General features: G+C 43.0%; 1 protein-coding gene across 1 annotated transcript in view; it reads left to right on the forward strand.

Moving 5' to 3' along the window:
* Nucleotides 1-21727, forward strand: part of LOC132907410 (uncharacterized) — a 51185-nt gene that overhangs the window by 20642 nt on the left and 8816 nt on the right. The window contains exons 2-3 of the mRNA XM_060960494.1: nucleotides 20916-21126; nucleotides 21607-21713. Coding sequence (XP_060816477.1) covers nucleotides 20927-21126; nucleotides 21607-21713 — 307 coding nt within the window. The 5' untranslated portion in view covers nucleotides 20916-20926. The remainder of the gene's footprint in view (nucleotides 1-20915; nucleotides 21127-21606; nucleotides 21714-21727) is intronic.

The following is a 21727-nucleotide window of genomic DNA, read 5'->3' on the forward strand; positions in this document are numbered from 1 at the left end:
AAGGGTCTTAGATGCCCTCGATAGAAAGTTGATAGTGGGAAGCATCGTACGTGAGAAAAACTAACTTTCCTGTGTCTTTTCGTAGTAAACGATAAAGCTTAGAAAACGCTTTAGTAAAAAGATCTTTGTTCGGTCTGAAGGACTTTAGCTAGAAAATTCCTGAGATTTATGGTCGGTCCTTAAGACTATCGAGGGTACGCAATAAGGATGTATGGACATCTGGATTCCATCTTACCCGCGGTAAGTGGCCTGGGTTAGGTGGAGAGTCGGTCGAACATAATAATAGAATATTTTTATATTTATTGATTTATTACCTTCTTACAGAAGCTATTCCATGTTACGTAGTACATTTTTGGTATTATGAATCCATCTGGGATCATCATCCCTAAACGAGGGTTGACACATTTATGGAATTGTAGAACTAGTTATTTTTACTGCTGTAGCTTTTCTAGCGTTAGCATCTAGCGATTCAGCGATCGACCCGGAATTTTTTTGATAGCTGATATCATCGTATCGAATGATGCGCGGTAAAAATTTAAAAAACGCGTGGTAAGTTGTACAAAACGAGGAAACTGGTTAATTGGAGTTCGATAAACGATCGCAGGACCCTTTTACACTTTGACAAGTACCAATCATTTTGACTAGTATTGGTATAAGTGCCCTTGATACGAAATTATTTTCAGTTTGAATAGATAAAAAACAAAATAAAATTCGTTATATTATTCTTTTAGTTATCGTTGCGAAAGTCATTACATCATTGCGGGAAAAAATACAACACGAAATAGGATTTTAAAATAAAATTGTAAAACCAGTCAATTTGACTGTGATAGTTCTAATGTTAAGAAGTGATTAATCCAATATGTTCTACTGATAGCGAAAAAATATATTATTGACTAGAGATAACACTTGTATATGCATCATTTGCGTTGAAGTAGTCACCACTCCTAAGGAAACTCTACATCATCTGATCTTTTAGTTCTCTCAAGCATTGAAGCCATCGATGGCGTAGAGACACAAGATTGGGTCGAAGGCAGACCATAAACAGTACACAGGCAGCGTTGGCTTCAGGGTTTCCAGTCATAGAGTAACACTGCTAGCGTGCGGATCTGGATCGGCTCAATTATATTCCTATATTATTCTTTTAGTTATCGTTGCGAAAGTCATTATACCATTGCGGGAAAAATATAACACGCAGTAGGAATTCTAAAATAAAATTTCTAAAACCAGTCAATTTGATTGGTGTGGTAGTTCTAATGTTAAGAAGTGATTAATCCAATATGTCAATATAATCAACAGAAGATGTTCTGCAGATAGCGAAGAAATATATTATTGACTAGAGTTAACACTTGTATATGCATCATTTGCGTTAAAGTGGTCACCACTCCTAAGAAAACTCTACATCATCTGGTCTTTTAGTTTTCTCGAGCAACTGAAGCCATCGACGGCGTAGAGACAAAAGCTAGCGTGTGGATCTGGATCGGCTCAATTATATTCCTATATTATTCTTTTAGTTATCGTTGCGAAATTCATTACACCATTGCGGGAAAAAATATAACACGGAGTAGGAATTTAAAAATAAAATTGTGAAACCAGTCAATTTGACTGTGATAGTTCTAATGTTAATACGTAGTTTGACGAAGAATCGGCCCTGTGTATGTATCTTGTTTCCGTGTCCGTCGTTCGACGAGTCGCACTCTTGAGGCGACAACTCGTACGGCGAACAGTTAGCATCGTATAGATAGGAGAATAGTCGTTACCCTCGTCCCGGAAGTGTCTGGAGCTTACGGATGCCCGAATATACCGGCGACAAAGCTTTGTCAGGATCGAAATTGGCGTCAAGACGATAATTTTCCTCCTGTTACGTACTGCATCGCGTCTCGCTGCGCGTTGTCAAATTATTGTCGCTTGATAAACTTGTCGCCAGATGACAGAATAGCGACGTCGCGGCGATGTTAAAGACGCGCAAACCGTTAGATCGAGTTTTATTGAATCGCATAAACGGCAAGTTTACGTTAGCCGAGGAGCAATCAACACGGCCTGTTTAATAATGCATGGATTTTTAATCCAACGTGAACGAGATACGTTCGTTTGGTTCGTCTACACCTGGATAAGCAAATAAACAATGCCGCGATGAAATATTTATTTTATCAGAGACCATAGGGCAAGAGGCACGCGAGCGAAACGAGAATTTAAACGGTATCGTACAATTATCGTACAAAGATGAGATTTACGATTCGAATGGAAACAGGCGAGTGCCTTTAGATAGGTTTGTGACGTTAATGGTAAGAAGCTAATAATTTTTAAAAAGAGGCACTTTTGCATTTGAACTTTTGTACACCGTTGACCCGTTCGCGATACGTGTCTCGTCTATAAAGGTATTTTTGCCGTGTATTATTCGAGCTTGATACGGCAAACTGTCAATAAAGAGAAAGAGAAGAGAAAATAACCGGAATCGTTGAACGATCTTTATGCAATTTATCCTTCTGTAATTTATTCCATAGCAAAGTGCTCGATAATTGGCCTACGGTATCGAATGGATAAATATATACATATAATGGCCAACCTATATTTCGATGAGAGAGAGGCAGAGAGAGAGAGCCAGAGTTTTCTGTCCACATTCGCTGTGCTTAAAGTGCTCTGCATTACGGGCACATAAACGTCATACGGTCCGACTAAATATATTAGAGCTAGATATAATCGATTGACGTTATAATTTCTTGCTATTTGCATTCGATGGCATTGTTCCCTTTAGGTAACGGGACTAACATGCCACTGTAACTGTCTAACTATGTCGATCATAAAAACGATACGATCAAAATGAATTGTGTTGCGCGTGCAACGACAAATATATTGTTTATGTCATATAGTAAAAGATAGCCGTGAAAGAAAGTTTAAAAGTCCTGCTATTTCTTTCCACGTTCGATCCACGGTTAACGAATTACACAAAGAAAAAAGAACCAAGTCGAAGAAGAAATAAAAAACAAAAAAAAGAGAGAGAAAAAGTAATTGTTTTTTTTTATAGTTTATTTTGGTTTTTACAATTTGTCCTGAAGGACATTTGGTAAAGCGTTATATCTCATTGGTAATAAAACAAAAATAAAATAAAAATAAATATAGCATGCGAGTGGCTACCCCCAGTGGGGTGCCAACTTCGTGTTTTCCAAGTTACATCTTTTATGAAAAAAGTAATTATGAAAATAAAACAGTGGCATCTGTATTGTAATCTTAAAGAAAGATCGATTCTCTTAATAACGGAGTAATCGTTCTAAATGGTCTCGAAAAGGGTAGATGGAATATTTTTTTTGCAAGAAAGGGCATCGTTGATGCTAGTAGCGAGAACGATCGCTAGTAAGGCCTGTCTACATGTGCAGCCTGCCGCGGTAAAAGCCGGTGACCTAAATGTCGCCTTTATGCCAGGGGCGTATCTGTCATACGCGCAGGTGCACGCTATCCCACGACCGCCCCCAGGATATTAGCAGTACTGCTCTCGACAATTTCTTCCTCATTCTCTCGCTTCTATTCTCCGCCTCGCCCCCTTTCTCGCTTGTTTTTTTTTTTTTCTTTTTGTTTCTATTTCTACACACCTTTAATATCAGTTCCCGGAATAAAAGGTTCATCTGGCCGTCTATCTATTTATCTATCCGTCCATTTACATTTATCTACCTATTTATCTAGATACGCGTTGTATTCTTTTTTTTTTTTTATTCTCACTTCGACGTCCTTCATTTTCTGCTCCACATCTCTCGTCGTTGTATGTTACCACCCTCTCGCTTCCCATTGCCGGTTCGCTCCTATTCTCGTTTCAGTTTCTATTTTTCTTTCTATATCTCCGCGCTATCCTTCTTCCCTTTTATTCTACTCTCTCTCACTCTCTCGTGAACTTCTCTTTGTATGGAATCCTCTTGAAAAATTTACGACGCGATAAATCATTGTTCGCTGGAAAAGAAAAACGCGAAAGAATTAGACCGCTTAAAAATGATTCCAAGCGTCACCTGCCACCTGATACCCAGTTACCATGCTCGTCGATTCTTCCGTATCACCGGCCAACCATAGGTAAGCGGATTCGTTCGAAGAATCTGCTTCGCGACGAATTAATCATTTCGTTATTCTTTATACGCGATTGTACTCGGTTTGCCGGCTCGCCTTTCGATTCGTATTTATACGAGGTGGATAATATGGCGGTAGGATTCGATGGTTAAATGGCTACAGATTTTCGCAAACAGAAATTTGATGTTGCTAGCCGGATCGAACGGTTGCCCTCTGCCGGATAACAACAGGCTTTTGTTCGCCTACAAGCTCTTGGTTAACTTCGCCAGCCATGTACCACGTATCTGCGTGCATGCGCACACGGCTATTCTGTCGGATACATAAAACAGGGGATTATTTCGCGTTTCTGAATTCTCTCGCTCGTATTCATCCAGGAAGATACACGTCGTTCTTTCTCTTTCTCTCTCTCTGTCTCTTTGTTTCTTTCCTTGCCTCTTTCTTCTTCTTTTCGTCGTTGCAAAACTCTATATCTTTTTACACCATGGCGAAATAAAAACCGTGAGTGGAGAGTGGCACGTTTAATTCGGCCGAGCATTCCGTAATCTGTGTTTCAGCAATCTTGAAAATCAGATTTCAAATGTTCCATAAATCAGAGCCGGTGATATGCAGGTTGACACGCGTGCGCCAAAGCGTCGAGTTATCCGTCTCTGTACGTTTCGTCGTGGTTTTTCTCGTACGAGCGTTACACGGCGAAATGAAAATCCCGATCCGCGATAGTTTCTCGCGTACCTATAAAAGAGCGACATTTTTTCCGGATAATTTTCAGTGCAGCGTGAAAATGTTTATAGGTAATAGAATAATCCTGGAAATTAGCAGAATGTAAAAATAAATGTAGTCGTACGAGACACGCAAACGTTGCGTTCTCCACGGCGAGTAAAATATTCGCGTCGTAAAATGCGCGCGGCGGACCAAGCGAAAAGATACAAAACGCGCAAGTTCAAAATATAATATCGTTAACGATAAATCAAGCGGCCGAATTTGGCCGCGTATCGATCCAACGATGTTTGGAACGCAATTTTTCGAAAGCCACTTACGCGCGTGAATCGTACGACTGTTTCCAAAGCAATAACGCCGAATGAAAAGTTAATCAACTGCTGCCTGCTCGCCTTCTTCTAACGTTCTCCTTCTTTTTCACCTCTTATTCCGCCCCTTCTAAATCTCTTATCAACCCATCTCTTTCTACGCTTCCTCGTCTCTCTTGTCTGAGCTCACCTGCTGCATATTTCAGCCGTTCTCAAGGCGCTTAAGGGCCACCAATGTTTCAAGATTTTTTCAAGATTCTCAAACATCCTTCAATTCGGACAGTATATTCGAAGCGATCGAAATTCTCTCTGGTCTAATTTTTCGAAATTTTCTGATCCCACGTGAAATTCAACGTCCTTTTTAACTGTCCCCTATGGCTTTAATTTGTTATTGCTTTTCTATTTCCAGCCTGTCGCTTCCTCTTCTTCTTCTTCTCCTTCCTCTCGGTTCTGTCATATTAGCGATCGTTCCTAAAATAAACGGAGATTTGAAATAATCGGGCAACGATCTCCGCTTAACGGCAGGTCATCCACCGCTTCCGTTTCAATTATTCGCGCCAGCGGAACCCAAAATAAGTATCGATCCGCGGTACTCGCCGATTCGGATCGCGATATTCACGAGCAGTTGGCTGAACTTACGTGCTCCCCTTGCTGCGAAATAACGACAACTATTGACTTTGGTTGTGTGAAAGAGATGCGTAGCCCGAAGGCACGCGTCCACTATGCATTCTATCTGGCGGTACGCGCGACATAGCCAGCTGAGTCCATTAGTCGTGTCCTTGATTACGAGGGATGGTCTAGAAATTTTTCATCCGCCAACGGTCTCGCTTTGTCAACCTCTTTGTAGCCGACATAATATCTTGCACGGAGACGGACCCTCTTGGATTGGTTAATTTCCCTTTTCCCTAAGAACACTTTGCCTCTGCATTCACCAGGCGCACCAGTTTTCTGGGTTACGAGACGAGAGAAGTACATGGATGTTCTAGGTCTTTAGGCAACAAAGCATATTGAAACGAACGAATTGAACGAAACGTAAAGGACGCGGAGGTGTAGATTTTCGCTTTAATCTTTCAGCGTTGAACCAGACCTTCTGTAAAAAAGAATAATCTTTATTCGTACGTTTTTCTAAATTGAATGTGTTAAAGTGGTCATCGCTTCTAAGAAAACTCTACGTCTGGTCTTTAGTTTTCTCAAGCACCGAAGCCATCGACAGTATATAGATAAAAGTCTGGGTCGAAGGCAGACCATAAACAGGCAACGTTGACTTCAGGGTTTTCAGTCATAGGGTAACGCTGCTAGCGTGCTGATCTGGATCAGATCAATTATATTCCTATTTGTATTTACACTTCGGTATTTAAAATATATATGTTCTACCTTACAATTTATCCCCGCGTTCCTTTGTTCACATACCTCAACAGAATAGAAACCTGTTGTTAGGGTTATTGGATGTATGTGAATACAAAGAACGCGTGGAAAAATTGTAAGGTAGAAAATATATATATTTTGAATCTTAAAGTGTAAGTACAAAGTTTGGAATACAATATAAGCTGGTCCAGATCCGCACGTGTTATAAAAAGGCAAATGAGCAATATCCCATTCGTATGCTTTATTAACTGCAGAGTACAGACTGACTTACTGACTAAAGGACTGGGGTTTTTATCTACTAATTATGATTCACATATCTTATTGTCTTTTCTTATCGCTATCGCATGACATGTCCGATGTTCTCAAATGTCTGGATTTTGGGTGGCGTCACACTAGCAGCGTTATCCTATGACTGAAAAAGCCTGAAGCCAACATTGCATGTGTACCGTTTATGGTTTGCCTTGGACGCAGTCTTTCGTCTATGCGCTGTCGATGGCTTCAGTGCTTGAGAAAACTAAAGACCAGACGTAGAGTTTTCTTAGAAGATTTTTTTTTTTATTTTATTTCGTTTTTTACAATTTGTCCTGAAGGACATTTGGTAAAGTGTTATATCTCATTGGTAAATAAAATAAAATAAATATAGCATGTGGGTGGCTACCCTCAGCGGGGAGCCAGCTTCGTGTTTTCTAGTCGAAGGCAGACCATAAACGGTACACAAGCAACGTTGGCTTCAGGGTTTTCAGTCATAGGGTAGCGCTGCTAGCTTGCGGATCTGCACCAGCTCAAATTATATTCTGATTTGTATTTACACTTCGGTATTTAAAATATTTTCTACCTTACAATTTATCCACGCGTTCCTTTGTATTCACATACATCTGAACATCTGGGTGCCGGATCCAGAAGTCGTCACAGGTCATCCCGCGGGTGCGGCCTATAAGAGGCGCCCGAAGCGAAAGTGTTTTACTCAGAATGTGCGCAAAATATCTTAGACGAGGTTTTCGCTCAATTTATCCGGAATCTTGACACGATCGTTCGAATAACTTAGCGATAAATATTAGAAACGCGTTTGGCACGATAGTCGCGATAGAATAACGCGTTCGTTGATGTACTAGCGAAATTTCGTCAGTGGTGTTCCGTGATTGCGCATCGATTTTTCGAGAGAGGTTTATTTGAAGAGCGACAGGGACGGTTGTAAACTCCGACAGGGTCCCAGTCAACTTCCTGATAAACAAACAGTTCCGTCGAATAAATGCACGATTCGCGTATTAATCCTGCTGCCGTGACTAGTGCATTACGGCTCTGTCGAGCTTGGTCGAGGGTCTACATAAAATGACGAAATTTAATAGCGGCACTGCCATCGAAAATATCCTGTGTTCCAATTTTAACGCACGTAGAACGAGGTCACAGAGGTTGAAACGTCTGTAAATAAATTTTATTGTTTGTTTCGTGCGGTGGCCGGTACAAAAACGTCGGAAATCCTGCGGAGACCATTTCTGTCCTAACGGAAGTAGCCATTTCACGGTTGATTCTTTCATTTGGCAGGAGTATTCGGCTTGACCAGTGTTGGCCGAAGGAAATGCGAAAAAAAAAGAAAAAAAAAAAGAAAAAATTGTACAAGAACGAGCAATTAAGCAGAAACCCGTCCATTCCGTTTGTAATTAATTTATTCTGGCCGAGCAGGGAATAACTGCTGTTTTTATACGTCACTTTTTAACGTCAGTTTTCATTCGCCATAGAAATAGACCATGATTAACATTTCTTCTTTTTTTTTCTCCCCCTCCTCGTTTCCCCACCTACCACGATCCGTTTTTTGTGCGCGCGTGCGCCGAAATATATACACACTGAACATAAATTTTTACCTTTGTACCGGTGACTCTCGGCGTTCCTCAATTTGTCAAGCTTTGCTAGAAAATTTTCAGAAAGAAAAAAAATGGAGGAGTAACGTACACGTCATCCGGCGTGCAAAACTTGGAGGCTGCAAACTGTTCCCATGCTGATTAAAATGTTCCTGCCGGTGTGTCCCTCCGTTCCTTTCCTTTCTTCTTTTTCTTTGTCCCGCCGCAAACCGTAGCCACGTACGTCGGTGTACGGGAAATTTGCCAGAGTTTTGCCCCGCCAGCAAAACGCGCTTCTAACGACAGGTTAAAAATTGCCAGATAAAATTCCACGCATCGATCTTCCGTTTCCGTGTGCGTAGCTTTATCGTTTGCCCGACACAATCGACGCGCCTCCTCGGCCAATCAATCCGCTATTCTCCGTATATTTCTCCGAAGCCGTATACTCGTAGTGGTACTTTGATTAGCGTCTACGGTAGGAGAGAAGAAAAAGAACCAGGCTATAGTCGGCTGCTGTCGATGACACCCACGTTCACCCACTTAACTATATCTATCTTGGCCGTCTACACGAGTGGAGCTGTGTCTTTGTGTCGTCGCAATCATAAGGAGAGACGAGCACCATTACACCGACATAGAGGACGAGAGCAGAACAGAGTGGTAGAAGGAGAAGAGAAGGAGGAGGAGGAGGAGGAGCAGGAGGAAAAGAAGTCGTAGATTAATCGGGGACGCCTAACAATCGCGTGGTATTCTTCGTTCACGTGCTGTTCCCTGGCTCGACTGCCTTTTCCGCACGAGAGGACGAGGCCTGTGAATTCGACGAGGTACCTGGACGGAAAGAAGAGTGGGAAAAATAGAGAATAGAGAGGAATAGACAAAAAGGAATGGAAAAAAGGAAGAGAAGATGGAGGAAGGAGAAGGAAGAGATATATAACGGGGACTCCTGGCCGTGGATCGAAACATGGCGCCGCACGTACTACGTGTGTTCTCGCTGACGCTCTCGCAAAAAGCTAAACGTCAGGGCTTAGCTATATAGCGCAACGTGCCACGGTGATGTATGACGCGTGTATGGAACCGGGATACGGGACCGATGGAGCGAGATTACCAGCGACAGATAAGATCCTGATGATGCTAGGTCGCGCCAACCGCTCTTATCCAGCTTCTGATAGACAAGCCTGGTAATACATGTGTTTGTTTTGTCGGTATGATCGCGATATGTTTACGCGGACTGGTATAAATTGCGGGGAAACAGGGGATTGAAAAGAGGGTCGAAACTTGGCCGAAAATCGCCGCTGATGAATGTGTCGGCACATCGATTTTATGCTATGCCCCTTCATTCTCCGATACAGATACTTTCGTTTAAATGCTTCGATGCACGATAGGAGGATGACGAGAGGCGACGTTTCGTTCGCAAGATCGTGAAAGCTCGGGGGAATCGCCAACCAGAAGCGGCAAACTGAATTTGTCGGCTGGTTAACAGGCGTTACGTACGACTGACCAGCTTCGATACCATAGGAATATAATTGAGATAGGCTGAAGAACGACGACGGTAAAGACGGACAAGGCTGGAATTCTTGGAATTTCAAAATCCCGATCAGCTTAGGCATTTTTCAATTTCAACGACGTAACTCGATGTCGCGCGATCGCTATCGGATTATCGGCACATCTCCGCCACGGAACTTGGACAACGAGATTAATAAGAGGGGACGAAATTCTACCTAACTGTAAGGTGGAATTTCTGGCCTGACCTTTGGACGAAAATTGGATTTACCGGCTTCCTTGTTTCTCGGTTACGTTACATCTTTTTGCCATATCGTCGCTGACTGACGGTGACACAGAGAGGAATCCGAGGCGAGGGATGCTTTTGACGAGTAAAAATGGAAACGTACGACGGAGAATACAATGCGCGACAGGAGAATCGGTCGTACGTGGGATGACGCAACACGTTGTGGTCAGAAAACGAGGGCTATGGTTCGGAAAAGGAAGATTTATCAGCGCCACGGTACACGCGGGTCTTGAATAAATTGACTTTTTGCCTGCGTCACCGCGGAATCGATGGAAAGAAATTACCGAGCAGATAAAATCCTGATGATGTCAGGTCGCGCCAAGCACGGTTTACTTACTCAGCTCTCGCCACAGGAAAGGCAAGATGGCTGTGTTTGATCTAGCGAGATTGCCTGTACTTCCGCTCGATCAATCGGCCAAAGAATCGATGACAAACGAGCTGCCTGGTAAATAAAGGAAATTTATTTCAACCGTGAGAATTAAATTTAATGAGCAGCTCGGTGTAATTGCGGGCTAGGACGCTGTGAGATTACCAAGACTAATTAAGGAGCTAGAAGACTTTAGACTACGAAATAATAGAGGGATGGGAAACGGGTGGCTAGATGGTGTTAAGAGGGATTTCCAAATGCTAATTCGCTAGCGTAATACAGTTTCGTTAAATCCGGAATCATAGGAATTCGACGAAAAGATACCACCACCACGGTGGTTGAAAATCAAAAATATAAAGATCGAAGGACTTTAATCTTTTGCGAGTTTTGCGTCGAAACGAAAATGAATTTTAAGATCGGCATCTATGTTCGAGATTTACGAAGCTGATAGATTTATTCTATATCTCGTCCGACAAATTATCTAGCAAAGATAATAATAAAAATAGATAGCGTCAAAGATCCATTGAAAATTTGATCTGCCTCTGATCTCGTTCGCGATAGCAGCATGAAAATTTTATCTCGTTCCGCCTGCTGGCAGCGTTTTATTTATTTAATGACCCAACCATAGGATGTAATTAAATAGCTCGCTTTTACTGCACAAAACGACCGGGCTTTCGGGCAAATATTAATCAACCGTAGCGGCAGGGGATATTCCGTTTCGTTAACGACTAATGCACAATTGAAAAGCGACCTCCGTCGAATATAATATTACAAAATACACAGTTCCTACGTTTTATTTATAACCGAGGACCTACGTGTGTCGGGTAAGGTTAGCACGGTCCGGAAAGTTTGATTTTTGGCAACGACAAGCCGCACCATCGCGTACAACACTTATTTCCTTCCCTTTTCACTACCTCCTGGCACTTTTCCCTGCCAACGTCCAACTTTGTTCCACCACATATGCGCAGTTTTCCTATTTCACCAATACGTAGGCACGTTGCATCTGTCTCGTAACACCCGAGGGATGTATGGTCGGATCCTAGGAACACAGGACTCTATAGACGGTGCTTCGTTCCGATAAAAAAAATCTCCATCGTTCGTTTACCTTGCAACCCTTAGCCCTGGCAACGTTCTCGCAATACGTGGCATAACGTGCTAACTTTTTTTTTTCTTAGGGTTATTCGGTGTATGTGGAATTAAAGAAACGCGTGGGTAAATTGTAAGGTATTGTAAGTATATATATATTGTGAATATTAAAGTACAAAGTGTGGAATACAATGTAAGCTGGTCCAGATCCTCACGCTAAGACTAAAAGAACCCCGAAACCAACGTCGCACGTGTACCGCTTATGGTCTATCATCGACGCATTCTTTTGTCTATGCGCTATCGATGACCTTAGCGCTTGAGAAAACCGAAGACCAGATGTAGAGTTTTCTTAGAAGTGGCGATCGCTTCAACATTTTTTAATCAAACTCGTACCTACGTCGTTGTCACACGCTCAAGAAGGCTACCCGCTCGGTAACCAGGTAGACTAAACATGCTGCCACATACCACAGCTATCGAAACAATAACGAAAAAGCCGCCTCTCATACACCCCGACGATAACCCCTCCAAAGGGGGGTTCGATATAAAAACCCTCCTAAACTAGCGCCCGACACGTTATTCTGTTGTAAGACTTTGAACCGTCATTCTGTTGGGTTTATAGAATACATTCCATTATCGTATACGAAGTTCAAGTTCTTCAGCCTATTCGCGAAAGAACACAGAGACATTTGAACAGGAACAGAAGAGTGGAGTTCAAAAGTATTTAAGGGATCATGGGTCACTACCTAAGTCTAGTCTGAGAGTAACTGACCAACGATCAACGATTCTTGTATACGTTGTTAATTATATACATGAGGTTCTGTAGTTCTGTTTAATAAACATGACTGAATATTATTTCAACACAGACATCGTGTCTTCCAAAGATTATTAATCTTAACTTCAAGATTAAATTCTAACAATCGCGCTACTCCAAACGAACACGGTTCTTCTAATATCGTAGGACGTTGCTTACGATCGGCGAAATTTAACGAGTGACATCGTTTGTACGAAACTCAGCCGTGTAACCAAACGTATTAATCATTCTCTGTATTTTTCCTAGATGCTTCGCCTTAAGCCACTACAAAGTCCGAGTAGCAGCGTAATACATCTTGAAAATCCTCCATCTTCCGCACAGCAATTTCCGCCTTATTTATTACCAGTAATTTTTAATATCACGTTATTGCTGTGCACGAGCTACGGTTGCAGGCAAGCCTCGTTACGAAATCTCTCACGTGGAAACTAACTTTCCTACGTCTCCTCCCCTTCTTCTTCTTTTCCCTCTCACCCTCTCTCTCTCTCTCTCTCTCTCTCTCTCTCACTCTCATTGGTATCACTTATTCCTGGAAATCTTCACTTTTTCTGGCACTGTTCCCTGGCCGAATCGAAACCGGCTATTCAATGAACAGAAGGCTATAACGAGTCATAGGGTCTATAGACGTCGGACAAAATGACGCAACGGAATATGGATAGACATTGTCGAATATTTGAATTGAATGGCGGCAACCATCGATCGGTATCGGTTTCGGCCTGAATGGAGGCAACTGTCGGTAGATTTTCGAGCCGCGAAACGGCTGACCAGAAGGGTGAAACGAATGAAAGCGGTCGCGAAACTCTTTAGTCCCGGTATCGAGGCCAGTACAGCGGGAGAAGTCATCGATTTTCGAGGCGTGCATACCAATCGAGACAGAAAGAAGAGAGAGAGAGAGGCTCGGTCGCGGCCGCGTGAGAAGCTATAATTAAGCAACAGGTTGTAGCTTCTTCACGGAAATTTATGAGCAGCGCCCCGATGGAGGACGATCCACCGGTTTTATTGAATTTTAACCCAGTACACCCTCCGCTGTCGGAGCTGTTCGGGCTCCAGACAGTTTTTGCGAACCGGCATTCGCATCGATCGACCACGAGGGAACAGCAATTGATTGTAAAAAGGCCGCCGTGTGATCAATAACGCGGAAAGAAGCGCCGCTTGCCAAGCGGCCGAAGGTGAACCTGGAACGATTCCGGTGCCCCTATTTTTGGCGAGATTAAAGGGTAACCGAGATGGCAAATGTTAATGGAACACACGGAATAGCAAGTTTCCAAGCCTCCGTCTCCGGCTAAGAATTTTCGATGCGCAATCGTCCGACATTAACGAGCTTTTATCGGCGCGCGTAGTTGCCAGAAATAATGCTACGGCTTTCTTGGAACTTGTGTACACGATGTTCCGAGAGAAGATACGTTAATGATGGTCATTTCGCTTGAATCTTAACTTTGTCTTTTGTCGAGCCACATCGAAATACGGTAGGACACTCGAGAAGTACATCGAACAATTTCAATTTTCAAGAATTCTCAGAAATATCTTTTTTCTTTTTTATTTGCGTTTATTTTACAATCAATTCTCGTTAGAGAATTTTAAGTAAATTTATCCGACGTGGTACTATGACACGATTAACAAGTGTTTATAATATGTTCGATTCTACTTGAATCCAGCGCTTGGGTCTAAAGTGTAATGTCTTTTTAGCCTGTGGATCTATTCCGACGTGTCGAGTAGTTGAGTAATTAGAGGGTTTTGGTGAATTTTGATATTTCTTCTTTGACCGTGGGTATCTCGAGATCGTGATGTATCGTTTCGTTGGTGACGTACCAAGGTGCATCTGTTAGGGATCTTAAAATTTTCGATTGGAATCGTTGGAGAATTTCCATGTCGGAATTACTCGCTGTTCCCCATAGTTGGTTCAGAAATATGAGGTGACATTGTAGTGCGTTAAATAGTCGCTCGGTGCTTAGGTCAACGATATATTTATTAACAAGTGTCTTCTTTTGATCGCGTCGCGTATCGTTTGTAACGTCAACCACGTCAGAGACCAGACCGCACGCCGAGGGCAAGAACCCTCGATATTCTTAAGGACACACCATAAATCTTGGCATTTTCATAGAACAAGCTTCTTTTATTTCAAGCGTTCTTTATATTTTTGCCTACTACGAGAAGATACGGGAAAGTTAGTCTTCTCACGTTCGGTATCTTCCATTAGCAACCTTCTCTCAAGGGAGGTTAGCAGCCTTCCTCGCCCAGCAACCTAGAAAATCAGCCAATTGACAGCGAAGTCTATTTCCCTCGCTCTCCTAATGAAAACTTGTCCTTAACAAATCAGCTCTTTTCGTGCCCTTAGACCCACCCATCGCTAGCTTTCCTCCGCCACAACATCGTCGCTAAACTTTACTGATTTTCCAGCTTTCGAACAGTCAATGTATTTTTACCGCGTTTCTACCCTTGGATCAGTCGCCTACTTAATTTGTTAGAGTAAAGTAGTGTAATTTACACGTGCCAATTCAGTGTATACTCAATTGTGATTATTAAGTGCATAGTAAAGTGCAATAAAAGAAGAAAGTCAATAGTCGTGTTTCGGCTCAACCTTCTTGTCTTTTTTATAATCTGCGTTGCGACTTGTGATTTGACGTGACACGTTCTTGGTTTCGCTAGTCAATCTCGCTGCGCGGTTACAACTCGACTTTTCGCTTCCTGGTTCAAACTTAATCGTCGATCGGATTCGATTCTTGTCTTTTTGTCGCCCCTCAATATCCCCATTATCCACACGTTTGTCACGCCGGAGACACAAGAAATCACAAAATCGATAGATCGCCGGTGATCTTGTGACAACGACTATACTCAAATCCATTAGGCTTTGACCTGACCTTTGCACATGGCCCAACATTACATTTTCCCCATTACGTAGGGCAATGAGGATCCTCCCCTTGCCCCTCGACACCGACAAACGCATCATATAAAAGCTGCCAGCATTCGACCACGAGACTATTTTACCGATATTTTAACTTCGCTACTTCATTTTAATATTATACTTAACACGTTCGTCGGCCAGCGTGATGCAGCCAAGTTTCCTGCGGGGCCCAAATCCGACCGCCGGTACGCAGAACGTAAATAGAGCGACGAGCAGGAATTCATCGTTTATCGCCTTCGATTCGTTGTAAAGAAAAGATTATTTATTTCTGAAATGGAGAAAGCGACAAGCTTTCCAGCTGGAGTATTCCGAGGGATCTCGTGGCAGATATCTCGGATCTTTCGTTTAGTCGAGAAGCATACTTGTGAGACGTACATCGGTGATTTTGTCATCCTCAAAATGTTCGGTAAACAGCGTGAAAATATATTTGAAAGCGAGGAGAGTAGCGACGACGGAGTCTATATCTGTTGTTCGAAATGCCCAAAATCAGTCCAAATGTGTTTGAAATGTTTTAACGAATACCATGCGATATAGAATAATGTAATATATTATACAGGATATAAATTAATAAAAAGTATGGTATGACGTGTTTTTAATATTTTTATGTCGTATATCCTATATATAATATCGTATATTTAATTAACTTGAGCAAGAAGAGCGTCACCATACTTTGGCGACGAGGCCCCCGCGGAAGTATACCCGTCGCATAGATTTGTGCGACGTGGCGACGAACGTGTTAATCATTTTCGTGAATGAAAGCCTACAAAATTATAAAAGCACAGTCGAGTTAAGTTATTGCTCAGCTACTCCTTTTTTCATCGTTAATTTTACGTGACAATCTCCTCGCGTCGCAGTTCGAACGTTTCACGAATAAGGTGAAGAAATTGAACTCTGTATATGATAATAGAATTTATTATGCAAATCCAACAGAGCGACGGTTCAAAGTGTTACAACGGAACGATTCAAAGCGTTGCAAGAGACTGGGTTAAAATGTTTTAACAGACTGGGACGAGCGCTTATTTTGGATGGTTTTTATACCGAGGTTTTAGTCCCTCTGGAGGGATTGTTGTCTGGTGTATCTCAGAAGCGCCTATTCCGTTACTATTTGGTTATCGTTTGGATGGCTGTGGTACGCAGGATGTCCAGCCTATCCTATTACTGTTTCTGAGCGAGTGGTGTTCTTGAGCGTGTGACCATTGGGATATCGATGGCTCATTGGGCACTTTGCTTCGGCGATACACATCGTCGCCTAGTGCCGCCACAAATATATCGACAATTGATTAAATATACAGATTAGAATTTATTTATTGTAAAGTAATCGTGCATAAAGGCGTAATCCGATCTTGGAATCGATAACAAGGAGATAAGGACGAGGAGCGGATGGGAAAAGTTAGACGAAGATAATGGAAAAGTGCCGTTTCCTTGTGGAAAGAATTTCACCGGCAGGTACAATTACGGACATCGCTGGCACGATCATCGTATCGGGTGGACGAAAAAGGCCAAAATACGCGGCCAATTTGCGTGGAAGGCCGCTGCAATACAGTCGAATTGGAGCGCGAGCGGCCGGAGTTCGGTTGTTACGCAAAATCGTTTCTTCCTCGGCCGCGTTTCTAAGTACCGGCGCAACCATCAGGCTCTGTGAAAGCTGGAATCGTCGATCGACGATCCAGCCTGCCTATTCTTGGCCGACGATTCACCGGCCCCAATTTCGCATCGATGAAAACGACCGTGGATAGAGGGAAGAAGTAGGAGGAGAAGGAGGAGGAGGAGGAAGGACAAATCAAGAAGAGAAGAGGAGGAGAGACGGTTGATCCACCGCGAAGAGGTCCTCTCAATCTGCAGTCGATTTTCTCGTGCACCGACCCAATTTCGAAGCCGGTGCGGGCAATTTAACCCAGGTCCGACCGTTCCTGGAACGTCGCGTCGTTCTGTCGGATTACCGGATCGCCGAGTCCTCGTCGCGGTATAACGGTCGAAACTGATTTTAAAACCGCTCTGAGACGCTCGTTCTCCGTCGTTTTCCTGTTTCTATCGCGCTCGTCGCCATCTTTTTCTGCTCCATCGTTCGAGAGACGGTACAAAACTCGATACCGTAGAACGACGCTTATAATTGCGCGTCTAAACGAAGCGAATCTAAACGAACGCGTAAACGAGCATGGAGCAAGTTCGCTGTTTGGCGATTGTTCGCCGAAGCGGAAATCCAACGTCAAACGCTTGAAGAATGCACCGCGAACGTTCCAAAAATGCTCGTTTGATTCTATTAATCGCAGAGGCGAGTGGATGGTTTCATGCAGCATTCTTGGAAATGAGGTGGTTTAACGCGTAAGTGCCCAAGAAAAATACTCTCGATATTCAACAAAAAAGTTTATTAAACGATCAACAATCAAGCTTCGCTGTTACGCTAGACCCTTCGTACTTTGCTGTTCGAAACGGAATGAATCTTTCCTTCAAAACCAAGCGGATTCTATTCTGTGTTGCCTTACGAGTCTGTTAGACGTCCGCGACGGTTGCCGCGTATGCGATTCTTCCGAATATTCGGCGAAAGGACCGTAGGGATATCGGTGGTACTGTCACGTAAAATAAAAAAAGGAGAAATCGAGGATGAAAATAAAAAATAAAAATAAAAAAGAAAATTTATTTCTTAACGCTTGGTTTACACTAACTACAATTTGCTTCTGAACTGCAGCCGTGACTTTCCAAGACCGAAGCTCGTACACTCGACTTTCGATCGGATCCGTTTCTTTTTCCTTCGTCACCCTTCGATGTCCCCACTACGCACGCGTTCGTTAGGCGTCCGCGACCGTTGCCACGCACGCCTTCTTGTCGAACATTCGGCGAGAGGACCGTTGGGATATCGATAACTCGTTAGGCACTTCTCTTCGACGATACACTTCATCGCTTAGTGCCGCCACATCTTTATTTCTGTCATATCAACCCATTCAACAAGATACAAAGTAGGAATAGAAACACACCCGAACCAGCTGGCAGCTGAAACGTGCAACACAACAAACATCGCAAGAAGCTGGCACCCCGCTGGGGGTAGCCACCCACATGTTATATTTATTTTTATTTTATTTTTTTCACCAATAAGATATAACACTTTACCAAATGTCCATAAGGACAAATTGTAAAAAACCAAAATAAAATAAAAAAAAAAGAAAAAAATATCAACCCATGGATTTTGAAGCGGGTGACACTTTGATGGTGTAGCGCTGTGTGTCGCGAAGCCGTCGGAAAGTTCCGTCGTCGAATGCCGCCACAGAAACGTCTTCTTCTCGTTAACAAATGGTAGCTACGATGTTTTCATCAGATATCGTTGTTTCGAGACCGAACGAAGACCGGACCGAGAGTTATTATTGAGCGTCTCCGAGGGGTAATCTTCCCAGGAACGTTCGCTCGCGTTCGTCGTCAAAGTATAGAGCGTTCTTAGAGCATTCGGATGTTCGATTTCCGGTTCGGCGAGCAATCGGAGCTTTTTGTTTTTTATTTAGCAGACTACTTACGATCAATTCTTATAGAGAATTTTAAGTAAATTTTCTTGGCGTGGTACTGTAACTTGGATTATAAAAGTCTATAGCGTGTTTGATTCTAGTTGAATCTAATGCTTCGATCCAAGGGTGTCTTTTCATCCAGTCGCGGGGAGACGCGATCGCGTTGAAGCGCGTCAACGAGAGTCGTAAATTCTCCTTACGATTATAACGATCGACACCACGAACAAGTCGACCCCTTTATTTCTTGTGGGATAATAGAGGTGTTTGTTGTGTGATAAAACTGTAATCAACAGTTTTATAAGATTTATATTATCAACAATTTATTACACTTACTATTGCGCCGTGTCGGAAGATATATTTGATGATCGTCTACTTGCTAGTTGCTTCGTATAAGCAAGAAGTAGATTAAGTTAATGTCGCGCAGACCGTAGCGAGGCTTAAGTTTGCAGCAACGGTAGATGACTACGTCGAGATTGAAAGAACGATAGATTTGACCGATCTAAATGTGTAGCGATAGTAGATGACTGCGCTGAGATGGAAAAAACAGTAGATGACTGCTCTAAGGATAAGACCCTTAACCTACACGAAGATTGGAAGAACAGTAGTAGACCCGTCTCGTACTATTAAAGAAGAAAGCTCGGTGTGGGTGTGCCTTTTTGAACTAAGAACGCGGATTCGATGTTCACACTTTTCGGTAGAAAAGCGAGGGTAACGATCCGCGATGCCCATTGGTTATAGCCAACGTTAATAAATAAAAATACGAGGAGAAAGTCTGCTGCGGATATGGCTCGTGGGTGTCCTTGTTCATAGGAGAAACCTGCTATTTCGCTAGACGAACGTCCGCATTCTCCGTAATTTGTAAGAGCGTGCGATAAACGTAAGGACTGTTTTGAGGACCATCCATAAGCCGAAAATACTTGTGTGAATAGAGATTAAGCTAAAAAGATTCGGTTTATGGTGGTTCCTTGGGTTTATCACGGGTCGGTGTAACGATGTTACACTGCCTTGGCGGCCAGACCATGAGGGACCATCTCGCGCGACGTAACAAAGGGGTATTGCCTTTTTAGTCCGCGGATCTGATCCGTCGTGTCGAGTAATTGGGTAACTAATGGGTTTTGTTAACTCTTATATTTTATATCTGTTTCTGGTTATTTCTTCTTTGAGCGTGGGTATCGGAGCTGAACGGCGAAACAAACGTTCCCTCGCGCTTTCGTTTGTAAATTTTATTAAAATGGGCGAAGCATTGGTCTCGTTTGGTCTTAAATCGCCATAAGACGTTGGCCCGAGGTGTTTGCCAGAATTCATCGTAAATTGCCGAAGATTATTCTCGACCGTGCAACGATGCTACTTCGAGATACTGTTATCGTCTGGAGCTAGCTTTTCCTTCTTCGTTGCTCGTGGTAGACCGGAGAAACGGTGCACGACGTTCATAATTCGACGGCAATTTAAAAAATCGCTCGATCCTCCGAATGTGCTGCTTTCACCCTATTTCTCCGTCATCCTCCACTCTTTCGTATTCAATTGACCGTGCACGCTTAAGTTGCTTGCAATTCCAGTGACACTCGTACGAGGCTGTGCCGTATATTCGCCGAGCGAGCCAGGCCAAATTACCATATTCCAGTTCCCGGTACGTGTCCCTGGGTCATGTTTGGCCCAGATTCCATTCGGCGACTTAATAAACAGAACGCTTTCGCGGCACGCGTACTACGCAGTTTCCCCGCTCGGATATACTTATTTTTTATGACGTTTACCCACGTTTAGCGGTATGCTTTTCCTCCGCAACGTCTTGTTTTTCCCTTGTTTCGTCAATGACGGTCGGACACGGCCCAAGGGGAAACGAAAGGAAAAATTATTACGAACTTGGAACGAAATAAACTGGAACCGACCATTTGTCCGAGAAATAAGAACACATTCCAGATTTCAGAGACAAATACGAGCGGTTGAACGGAATTAGCATAATCCCGGCCGCTATCTCTCCGAGTTTCTGGCCTCTTTGTTCGAAACTACGTGTCTTCTATTTTAATAAGCGTTTCGGTATTAAAATCGTCGCGCATAAACAGTACGTTTAATTTGCCAGATCTATTTAATTTAAGAAGAGAGTTCAACCGAAAAGAAACTTGTCTTTTAATTACCAAAGATACGAAATACGCGATATATCTTGACAAGCGTTCCCTTGTTCTTACCTTTTTCTTCTTTTGTATATTTTCAGGGTGAGGGGGCATGTTGATGTGCCGGCGGTTGCTGCTGATCGCAGCCGCGATCACGGCCTCGATCGAGGCTGGCTCCGCTAGTTACCACCCTGGAATCTCCTCAGATTACTCTGGATACCCTGGTTTTCCGGTTTATCCAGCTTTGACGTCGTCCGAGACCTCGTCCGGTGCGACCACTACGCCAACGACAAATTTGGAAAATGTTTGCAGGTATAATCGATCGGCCGTCGTTTCTTCGTCGTTGATTCTCAGGTTACGTTATCGGAAAACTTCTGTCGATCATTCTCTTCTGTTTCAAATTAGACGAGCAGTTAATATCAGAAGAGAAACGTGATTATACAGGAACGTTGAAACAAGGTCAACTGGAACGGACTTCCCTTTATACCAACTGCGTCACGTTTTATGAAAAATCTTGTATTTTTTAGCAGGCAAATTTAAAATCGCTCGAAACCACAAATGTTTGCGTTGCAGATCGATATTTTCTTACTCTTATTCCCCCGTTACGCTTTCCATTCGTGGCGCTTACGAAAATAGGATTAAATCGTGATTCAAAATCGCGTCGATCGTATTCGGCGATGGTCCGCCATTAAATCGTACGCGTGTTCGCCGTTGAACCAAACCGATATATCTGTCGTATCGAGGCGTATTCGAAAGGATATATTGTACGTTTTATTTGCATTCCATTTGCAGGCCATCCGAGTACCTATGTGGCACCGGAAACTGCGTTGCCCAGGACAAATACTGCGACGGCGAAAATGACTGCGGCGACAACTCCGACGAGCCGAAATATTGCACCCGTGAGTCCTTTATC

The sequence above is a fragment of the Bombus pascuorum genome, chromosome 5 (assembly GCF_905332965.1).
Source record: "Bombus pascuorum chromosome 5, iyBomPasc1.1, whole genome shotgun sequence".
Lineage (NCBI taxonomy): Eukaryota > Metazoa > Arthropoda > Insecta > Hymenoptera > Apidae > Bombus > Bombus pascuorum.